General features: G+C 44.0%; 1 protein-coding gene across 1 annotated transcript in view; it reads right to left on the bottom strand.

Annotated features, from left to right (window-relative positions):
- The window catches only part of dpydb (dihydropyrimidine dehydrogenase b), a 13,201-nt gene extending 5,441 nt beyond the window's left edge, over positions 1-7,760 (bottom strand). Inside the window, exons 1-15 of the mRNA XM_087172390.1 lie at positions 7,622-7,760; positions 7,438-7,520; positions 6,723-6,810; positions 6,404-6,565; positions 5,734-5,930; positions 5,538-5,619; positions 4,980-5,067; positions 3,702-3,809; positions 3,095-3,264; positions 2,234-2,444; positions 1,808-1,992; positions 1,191-1,406; positions 492-656; positions 325-393; positions 38-202 (exon numbers count right to left, since the gene is read on the bottom strand). Of these exons, the coding sequence (XP_087028516.1) occupies positions 38-202; positions 325-393; positions 492-656; positions 1,191-1,406; positions 1,808-1,992; positions 2,234-2,444; positions 3,095-3,264; positions 3,702-3,809; positions 4,980-5,067; positions 5,538-5,619; positions 5,734-5,930; positions 6,404-6,565; positions 6,723-6,810; positions 7,438-7,520; positions 7,622-7,687 (2,055 nt within the window). The 5' untranslated portion in view covers positions 7,688-7,760. The remainder of the gene's footprint in view (positions 1-37; positions 203-324; positions 394-491; positions 657-1,190; positions 1,407-1,807; positions 1,993-2,233; positions 2,445-3,094; positions 3,265-3,701; positions 3,810-4,979; positions 5,068-5,537; positions 5,620-5,733; positions 5,931-6,403; positions 6,566-6,722; positions 6,811-7,437; positions 7,521-7,621) is intronic.
- Positions 7,761-10,514: the final 2,754 nt, after the last annotated feature.

Raw genomic sequence — 10,514 nt, 5'->3', positions numbered from 1 at the left:
GTGTGTGTGTGTGTGTGTGTGTGTGTGTGCGTGTGTGTGTATGTGTGTGTGTGTGTGTGCGTGTGTGTGCGTGTGTGTGTGTGTGTATGTGTGTGTGTGTGTGTCTGTCTGTGTGTACCTGTCCACAGGCCAGGCCCATGCCTCTCTCTCCCATCCCATGAGGACAGGACAGGTTCAGCTCCAGTGCATCTGCTCCTGATTCCTAAACACACACGTTTTTCTCTTTCACACACTCACAGCTGGAACCTTCGAACGCTCTGCACATATAATAATTACAGCATGTTTTCACTGCGCACACCTACTAGAGCTCGTGGTCTGTCTTACCTCTGCCATCTTGGCCAGCACCGTCCAGTCTTCCTTGTTGTAACTACACATGATGCTGGAGATCACCACCTGGCAGAGGGAAGAGGCTCGGGTTAGTTTTCAAACGCTCGGCCTTCTCTCCTCAGAGCAAGAAGAAACGTGACGTGACGTGACACAGGAAAACTGACATTGTCGGGGAAGTCCTTCTTCAGCTCAGCCACGGACTGACACCAGTAGGCCGCCGTCTTCTCACTGATGAGCTCGATGTTCAGGAAGGAGCCCTGGCCGGGGCCGAACAGGGGCCCCGAGGTGGTGCCACGCACGATACGAGGAGACACGTTGGTCACGAGGTCCTGCAGAGACAGGTTTACTCACGTGATGCGACACGCTCTCTGACAAACACATGCTGTGTTTCAGTGAGGTCCGACTAAACCTCTTTCATATTACTGTCACTGGACATGCATACATTACATATATTATCGTCCACAGAGGTCATTCAATGTGCTGAACAGAAGTAAAAGAAGCACAAACATGCAGGTAACAAGCACAATAAGAAAACAGTATAAAAACACAGATTATTAAATAAGTAATATCCCATCAAAGTGCAGAAATGTTCAAGTCCTGAGCAATGCAGAGCTTAAAATGTAGAGGACCCCAGAGAGTTTCTGTAATGCTCCACTCTGTGTTACTCACTGTATGAGACAGGAGGCAGTAGAGAGCCGACAGGGAACAAAGGAGACAAAGACTGGACTCAAACCAGAGTCATTACAACTACATGAGTCGTTTCTCTGTGTCGTAACCTCATCATTAACTTTGCTTCCAGCTCTTTTGACTATAAGAAGAATCTCTGTGCACGTCCACTCCACGTGACTGTTGTGTGCGTTTACCTTGTCCAGTCCGAAGGTCTTGGTCAGAGCGAAGCCCCATCCTTGTTCAAAAGCTCGTCGGATCATGGCCGTGCTGGTGGTGGGAGGAGCGGAGGCCAGGCCGAACGGGTTGGGAAACTTTATTCCGCAAACCTCGACGCTGATGTCCACCTGATCTATAGCGCTGTAGAACAACGGCAGCTTTGGGACCGGATCCACCGCCTGTCCATGCAGGGACTACAGAAGGAAGGGACAGGATGTTTTAATCACTGATATTACATTTTATGTGGTTGAGTCCGAAGTCAAGTCCCATTATTCATGAATGCTCTTTGTGCGACGCGTTCAGGTGCTGCTATGAATCATCTCAGAAGATGACAAGCATCAAAGAAGAAGGCTCCTGTGGCTCAGACTCGTTGAACTGCCTGCAGCAGCAGCAGGGGAGAGATAATGCGTGCCACGCCCTTCTAACCAATCAGAGAACGCCAAACTCAGAGGCGGGAGCTTTCGTTTCTTAAGCTACCGCTAGCTTGACTTGCAGGACTTACTGTAGCTTTAAGAATGAACGACAAACACGCTGCTGTTGGAGCAGATCTCTTCAGAGCCCCGTGTTTTAAAACGTCTCATGACGGCAGATTTACCTGGACGTATCTGTGGAGGTGCCACGAGGCCTGTTTGCCGTCGTTCACCGATTCCACTGTGGTGTTTGCCAAACCAGCGATGTCTCCTCCCGCAAACACCCAGGGCTCGCTGGTCTGCATGGTGTCTGTGTTCACCTCCGGAGTGCCCCAGCGGGTCATCTTCACAGGAACCATGGCGTCAGTCACTACAAAAAAAGTCAGGGTGATATATGAAAACATGTCTGCCTGCAGCTACTGCATCCGTCCAACAAACGGCTTCGATTTCTGTTCTGTAACAATGAAAATATACATGTTGTAGGACGTTTTGTCTGATGTGAATAAATCTCACGCACATCCTCTGATGCATCTTCAGTTCTAACTGTAGCTGAAGGTAAATCAAAAAGGGGAAACTGTGGATCATTAGCTGTCAGCTCATTGGTTCATTACCTTGCTGCTCGTTCAGCATGGAGCCGAAGGCACTGATGATGTAATCAGCCTTCAGCCTGACAACTTGGTCTTCATCTTCCAGCCAATCACCTGCCTCGTCCTGCTCGGTGCGACAGAACTGCATCCCGGCGACCCGTCCGTTCTTCATGACGACCTCACGAGGAGACAGGAAGGGCAGGAACTCACACCTCTCCTCCTTCGCCAGCTCCATCTGACAGAACACAACACCAGGTCAGAACATAGCGAGCGGTCAGCCGGCTTCAGCTCTGTGCTCAAATATACAGCATTTTAATACGGCCAGACTCACATTAAAGCTGTTCTCATTCACATGTTTAGAATATTAGGGTGTTTTCACATCTAGTCCTTTATAAACGACCCAAACTCAGTCCTGTTAAAGTCCTGAACTCTCTTCTTTTTGTGTTTTTGCATCGAGTTCATTTGAAAGAGGACTCCTCTCCTCTGAAGCTCTCAGACCTTTACTGCCTTGGATTATGGGTAGCTATGCCGTTACACTTCCTCTGGTATTTGGGTAAATTAGTATAACTATAGTCGTATATAAAGCCCTGTTTCCACTGGACAAAAAACCTGCTAACATCTGGAGTTTGTCAGTGATGGAAAAGGATTTAATCAGCATTCACACCCGGGTCAAATGGCTCTGCAGTAGACACAATGATTTATTGGCTCCAGCTCCAATTGGCATTCAGCTGACCAACGGTGGAAATATGATCACTCAGTCAGTCAGTCAGTCAGTCAGCGACATTCATGATTATTGGACCCTGCTGGTGCAACGCAGTCAAAAACATAAACAATATATTCAGTATTCCTGATCTGTCCATGTATCTGTCTATCCCACGTCCATACCTCCTCAGGAACAGCCCTGATGTTGGTGAAGCCCTTCCTGAAGCAGACGTACACTCTCCTGGCTCCGCAGCGAAGAGCCGAGGTGGCGCAGTCAAACGCCGTGTCTCCGGCCCCGAGGACAATCACCACGCCTCTTAACTCTGGCAGTGAAGCGCGACACTGACACATACCTGGACGGAGTGAGACGGAGACAGACGGAGACACGGTGATGAGAGACTCAGTCAGACCCAGACTCAGAGGAGGAGTCTGTTGAGACCAGAACCAGAGACTAGCAGACGGGTCAGAACTGTTAGCGCAGTTAGCATCTTTTATTTGTTTATGTTGTTAGTTAGCTTGTAACTGCCAGTGGCTCAAACAGTGTTGGTAGTTGTGCTAATGCTAACTCTCTCTCTCTCTCTGTGCTGACAAGGTTTCAGGTGTATTTAGCCCCGCCCCCCCGTCCCCACAAGTTGACAGGATTGGTTCCTGAGGTTTGTGACGTTTTTATGACACTGTCATTGGTGGAAACACTCAATTATATCTTGTATTATATAAAAACATCATATGGACGTTAACGAGGTTAAAAACTTGATTTTCATCGGAAGTTTAAGTTCGATTTCGTCCGTACCTTTCTTGCTGGCTGAGGCCACCATGGGCAGGAAGTCTTTGGAAGTGAAGAAGCCTTGGTCCATGGTTAAACCCTGGAAGATCTTAGCTCTGTTGGCCTGAGGAAGACCTGAAGTCACACACACACACACACACACACACACACACACACACAACCATGGGGAAAATTATACTGATGTTTGAGTCTGATTAGTTTTAGCTGTATATTATTTACATGCATTTATTAATTCATTCATTTTGTGTGCTACTTGAATTGCTTCATATTGACGTACATATACTGTATGTTGTATTTTAAACATTTGCTGAAAGTGTGAATCTGTGGTGGAAACATATGATCAGCAGTTAAAATGCTGTGATTCACAGAGTTGTGAAATGCTGTTCTTGCTCACACCGTATATGGAGTTGTTTTTCTTATACATGCAGGGAAATGCATGACAGTTAGGATAACTGTTGGCAGGAAACATGCAGAGCGAGACTGAGATAAGAGGAAGTTGCCCTCAGCTTAACACGGACAAGGGTCAGCTGCTCACTTCAAACTCAGACAAACGTGGGCTGCGGTCGGAGGGAAATCTCCTGTCTGACCACGTCTCCTCGACCGGAGGGGAAACGCCATGAGCTCAAGGAAAGACGTGAAGGAAACTTCACAAGGACTTAGGAGAAGAATCCAACTGCACGATAAATCCTCTTTTCTTAACCACAAACACAAAACTAACAGGATTGAAATGTTGAAATAAGATAATATGAAGGGAATCACGTAGAGAAAGTTGAGCCATTGAAATAATAATGAAATGAAAACTAGAGCCACCTCCTCGTGGTCGTATCCCTCCGCCACTCAGACTAGTTTCAGGTTACGTCCCTGTTCATCCAGAGTCAGAGAGGAAATGAACCACTGGTGTGAAACATTGTCATAATTGCTGTGTGAAGTCTTGAGTTATGGCTGAAAAGTGTTTTGTGAGGTCACCGTGACCTTGACCTTTGACCAACAAAGTCTAATCAGTTCATGCTTGAGTCCATGTGAAGGTTTGTGCCAAATTTAAATGTTGCTGCAGCAAGGAATTGTGGGACGGTATTTTCTCCTTTCCTTTGGTAAAGCTCCAGTGTTTCCTAAGCTAAAGGAGACAGGAAGCACTGAATCATTTAGAGAAGTGGAGCAGCTCTGATCATGGCCGCCGCTCAGATACTTCCGGGTCATTTCACTCAGTTTGAACAAAGATTTCTCGACTGCAGCCGAGTTCTGGTTTGTGAGTCTGTATTAAATAAGAAGTTCAACTACACTCACCGATCCCAATAAAGACGGCCTTAAATCCTTCCTCTCTCAGGGACGTCAGAGTCATTCCATTAACACCGAGACCCTTCTCACACACCACCTGTACACACACACACACACACACACACACACACACACACACACACAAACAGACAGACACACACACACACAAACAGACACACACACACACACACACAGACACACACACACACACTTTAACAGAACTGTGAAGGTGCTCTCTTCATACATTAACACTTAAAACTAAAGTACTGAGTGTTTCATAAATCTGTGATTATATTATAACAGTTTTGATTTTCTTTCTTTTGATCACAAAATTTAAAATGTTGTAAATAATATTGAAGATCGTCATAATATTGTTGATTTTTCTATCGAATGTGCCGATGAGACATTTAGAAGTTCTGGTATCTGCATGTTTTCCTTTATTTGTTGGCGACATTATGGAGATTAATAAGCAAAAAAAGTCTAAAAACCAACAGAGAACTTAATAACAATTACTGCTCCATATATTTCACAACACATCAGAACAATATGGGAAACTACAGTTCGTACCTTGACTCCCAGATCCTTCATCAGGTCTATTTCAAACTGGACAACCTCATAGGGAAGACGGAACTGGGGGATTTCTGAAGTGCTGCGAGGAAGAACAGATATTTCTGAATGTTTCCTTCACGTCTCTCCTCTTGTCATCTGGTTTCAGGAGTCGCCCTCCTCTAAGATATTTAGTATGAATGTGGTGACACGTTACCTCAGCCCTCCTATGTACTTCTGTCTCTCGAATACGGTAATATTATCGTATCCCAGACGGGCCAGGAAGGAAGCACAGCTGACCGACGCTGGGCCACAGCCAATCAGAGCGATCGGGGTGTGGTACGACTCTGGCATCTCACTGGATGGTGGGAGTTCAGGATTCCTGATCTGAGCGATGCCCATCTTACTAAACACCTGAGAAAAAACAACAACAAAACAAAAACACACACACATACATTTGAAATAATCCCCTTGTCAAACCTTTAAATAAACTGCTTTCAAATTATAACTGTCAACACAACATGGCCGACTTCACAGTGAGGCTGAGTAACACTTGGCCACAACGGGCAAGTACAAGATGACGCTTAATCATCTATCGAAGGTCTGCTAACATTAGATAACGTTAGCCTCCGTATGCTAACGGTCATATCAGGGCCAGGCCAAGTAATGTTGCAGGAGCAAAACTCCCTGTGTATTGACTTGAGGAGCAGTAAAAGACATTGTGACCATACAACATAATAATAATAAGTATTTATGTCATTTAAGTTCTGGTTTCATGTGCTGCTGTTTTACCTGCATTACTGCACATTTCCTGTGAGTTTATAAAGTCAATTCTAGAAAGTGTCAGTAACATGTTGAAGACAAGCTGACAGCTACACGTATCCCACCTCCACAGCAAACTGCTGCAAGCCTCCGATGTTGATGGGTCCTTCCTCGGAGGCGTACAGGTTGCAGCCGCCTACACACAGATCTGACGTGGGACAAACCATCCCGCAGGTCAAACCCAGGGGGTTGTCGGAGAGGATGGCCCGCGCCGCCCCATAGTAGTTCTGGTAAACGCACACACACAGACACACACACACACACACACGGCTTTAGTGTTGTGTTACCTACCATGATTAGCATTGTCATTGTTATTCCTTTCTTCTTTGCATTAGTTCTCATCATAGACAGACAGATGTTTTGACTGTGTGTGTTTTCTAGCACCTTATTAGAGATACTCGTGATGAATGACTTGATGTCCAGGTTGGTCGGGCAGCTCTTCTGACAGGGAGCATCTGCACATTTTAGACACCTAGACACAGATGTCACTTTTATTTGACAGTTTCACAAAGTTATTGACATTAAAAATAAATAAAATAAAAAAAAATACTTCAAATCAGAAAATTTGCTGTCTGCCAGACTTTTATTGATAGAAATCACCGTCATAATAATTGAAGTTTTGGCCTTATAATGAGGCTGGATGAACCTGTCCACCTTCACAGCCTCGTCGTGTTTGTACAAACTGTCACTAACTGAGAGGAAAAGCTTCTGTAGAAGAGGTCAGAGATAAACCAGACTACAGGGCTGAAGTTTAGTGGTGGAGACGCTGAAGTCATGTGACCGTGGTGTCGTTGGTTTATAGCCTAGCGTTAGCTTCTTATTTCTGCTGATTGTACTGAGGCTTCAAACGTCATAACGTGGTGTTTATTAGGGAAGAGGATCCTGCTGAACAGTCACTGTTTTGTTTGCTGCAGAGTTTATTCTCTGTAATAATCTCAAAGTGAATGTAAAAATCCCAGTGGCTTTTTGTGGAGGGAACCAGGGTGACGCTAACATCTGGATTACAATAATATGTCGTCCTTGAGGCGACTCTTGTCCGATTGTGAGATTGTTAGGAGTCATTTGCATCATTCATTCATTCATTCATTCATTCATTCACCTCATCGCTTCTCGCAGAGCTCCACGCTCGCTCAGCGTTGTGTGTTTGATGTCGTCAAAGTTGTTCTCTAACTTCACACAGGACTGAAAGAAAGAAGAGTCGGGGAGGAAAAAAGAATGATGAAGACAGTAATGAAGAATAATGTCAAGGGAAACAATGTGCGTGTCGTTGCGGTATATCTCACATCACAGCTCCTCTCAGGGTTTCTTTTCCAGTGTTTCTTCTCCTTCTTCTTGTTGGCGGTGGACATGATCTGAGCATGAGTCTTCACCCTGGGGTTCAGAGCCAGGATGCTCTGGAGACAAACACGTCAACACCTCAGTAAAAACAGACACAAGTCCTGATTCTGACACAAATACAGTTGTTTTCTACCCTCACAGAAACGTTTTTACTGACCCGTTCTTATGGAAGCCAGGGTTTATACCCCGTTATCACCCCATCGTTAGTTAATCATTTCTTTATCTCAGGACATTAAAGCCATTTTCTTATCATGACCAAATAAATTATCATAACTGTCAAAGTTAAGGACGTCTGGGTAACAGGATGTGCCCCGTCTTCACAATTACTTACGTTAAGTTACATCAAGGTGTGTGCAATTAATTTAACGAATCTGAGTTTTACAGCCGGCATCTAACCAAAGGTTTTTAGATCTGTGCATCACAGCTGGAGTCGTGATGTTGTTTTCCATGTGAGCTGCTGCTGTTATCTGACTTTATGGCAGATAGAGATCTGCTGGACAAACAATGAATCTATGGAACATTGTGGGACGTTTGCTTGTTTGGATGGTCGGGGTTAAGATGATAAGATAATGATGAGCTGCAGGGTCAGTGCACTGAGGTTATGTGACCCGACATGTTGATGTATAACAGCGGAAATGAAGCAATAATTTACTGTATGTCATTTAGAAAGGTGGTTTAATATTTCCTCAGGTTATTACATTACCAGTTCACACGTTTTGAATCTCAGTGTCTAAACCTACAGATTTTTTATGACATCTGTCGAAACTATTGCCCCATCGCGTCACGTGCCAACCGCTTTCCCCTCTGACCATACATCACTTATCTACAGCTCCATAACACACGGCTTGTTGCACAAGACCATAAGGCTGTAGTAAGACTGCAAAACACGACTTTTTATCCTGTTAATCCTCACTTTGCTGCTGCATGTTAAACTCTTGTCTGTCCCCACGTGCAGCGTAGTCCAGGAGAGGCGCCTTTAAAGCCGCTGTCACTTATATTTTACTGCTGAAATCTAACCTGAGTGAAAAGGAGCAGAATATGAACTTAAAGTCGTCATGTAGTTACTGATCAGTGACTGTAGGTTCAGTCTGTTCGTGTAAATCATTGTGGGAACTGATTAAAAGATGTCTAACGTCTTAATAACAGCAAGCCAGAAGCCACAGAGGGGCAAGTGCGCCTGACTGTTAAAGGGAATGGGAGACGGCACTCTGATTGGTTTATTGCATGTTTAATCCATGATTGATTTAGAGTAATTAGAGAGCTACACTTTGGACTGTTACTCTTTCTGAAGTATATTGATCTGGAAAGAACTGAACAGGGTTATTTTTATATATATCCTGTTTGCTACTCACTTATTTTCATTTATTTATCATTAATTATTCAATTATTATTATTATTATTTTCATTTTTGTTGGGTGAGGGTTTGGAAATGGACAAAAAAAACATGGATTTTGTTGGATTTGCTTTTCTCCTCTCCATAAACAGAGATTTAAAAAGAAGAATAATGACATGTTGCTCTTACTGGTGTCGGTTTAGTAGGAAGTGATTGTTCGTTATTCAAGTGAGAGCTTCTGCCTCTTTTGTCTCTTTATATTATTTTTCTATAGAACACATTACATCAGTTTGCTCAGTCTGTGCAGACTTCTTTAACGTTGAGCTATCCAGTGTTTCCTTAGTGATTTTCATATTTCACTTCCATAAAATCAGGAAACACAAGAGACACATTTCATTAAAAAACAAGGGTTAAGATCAAGGTAACAGCTGCAGGTAACAGCTGATACATCCTGACTCCTATTCTACAAACACTGCACCAACAGTCAGGATTCATCTCATGTGTTATGTCCCATAATGCAACTCAACAGTCTCCTTTTAAATGTCCACTTCTTTGTAACCCTGAGGACATAAGTGTTTCACAGGCTGAGTGGTTACTCCTCGTGACGAGGAAACTAATGAGTGACCTTCATGCGTAAATTTTAGTGGGACGCCCCTTTAAAATGTTAATCCTCAAAATCCTCTGTTGAATCCTGTCTCTCCCTCCGGTCCTGATCCCACCTCAGTGTTTCTGCAAGTCATTCAAAGTCCCTCACGTTTCTACAGGTGAAGCTGCTTTTATTTTGTTATTTTTACCGTCACGTGATCACAGGTGGAAAATATTTTAACTTTTCTGCTGTGAAACTGCCGCCAGTCCAGCTCCGGCTCAGTAGCCCCCTTCTGAAGCCCCAGATTAGTGTCCTGTCCGTGGTGGTGGAGACTAATCCCCACACTAAACACTTGATCTGAAAATTCAAATAACCTCTACAAGTCCTTCGAGGAGTTTCACAAGTGCCAAGAGGATTTTATAGATATATAACAGACTCTATATGACACAAAAACCCCAGCCACCGAACATGATCGTACAGGGTTCACGAGCACAATCTCCATCTTTTTATGGGCTCGTGAACCCTGTACGATCATGTTCGGTGGCTGGGGTTTTTGTGTCATATAGAGTCTGTTATAGATCTATATTTGAATTTTCAGATCAAGTGTTTAGTGTGGGGATTAGTCTCCACCACGACGGACAGGAAACTAATCTGGGGCTTCACAAGGGGGCTACTGAGCCGGAGCTGGACTGGTGGTAATTATTAAAGGACACTGACCGTGAACTTTAGTCAATGATCAATAACCATCAATATGATCAATGAAATGTTATCATTCAATATCATTATGTCCCGTCAATATTACAGAATGAAAAAGGAGGCGAAAAACACCCAAAACAAAAGGTGATTTGCCTCATAACAACTTGACATTGGGATTCATGGTGCGTTAACCAACAGAAAATAAAGGAAGCTGCAGAGAAAG

Source organism: Seriola lalandi, unplaced genomic scaffold, assembly GCF_002814215.2.
Source record: "Seriola lalandi dorsalis isolate HSWRI2012SDOR001 ecotype SW California unplaced genomic scaffold, Sedor1 jcf7180002052510, whole genome shotgun sequence".
NCBI lineage: Eukaryota > Metazoa > Chordata > Actinopteri > Carangiformes > Carangidae > Seriola > Seriola lalandi.
Note: the sequence above shows the minus strand (reverse complement) of the source record. Positions and strands in the feature narration are given on the sequence as shown.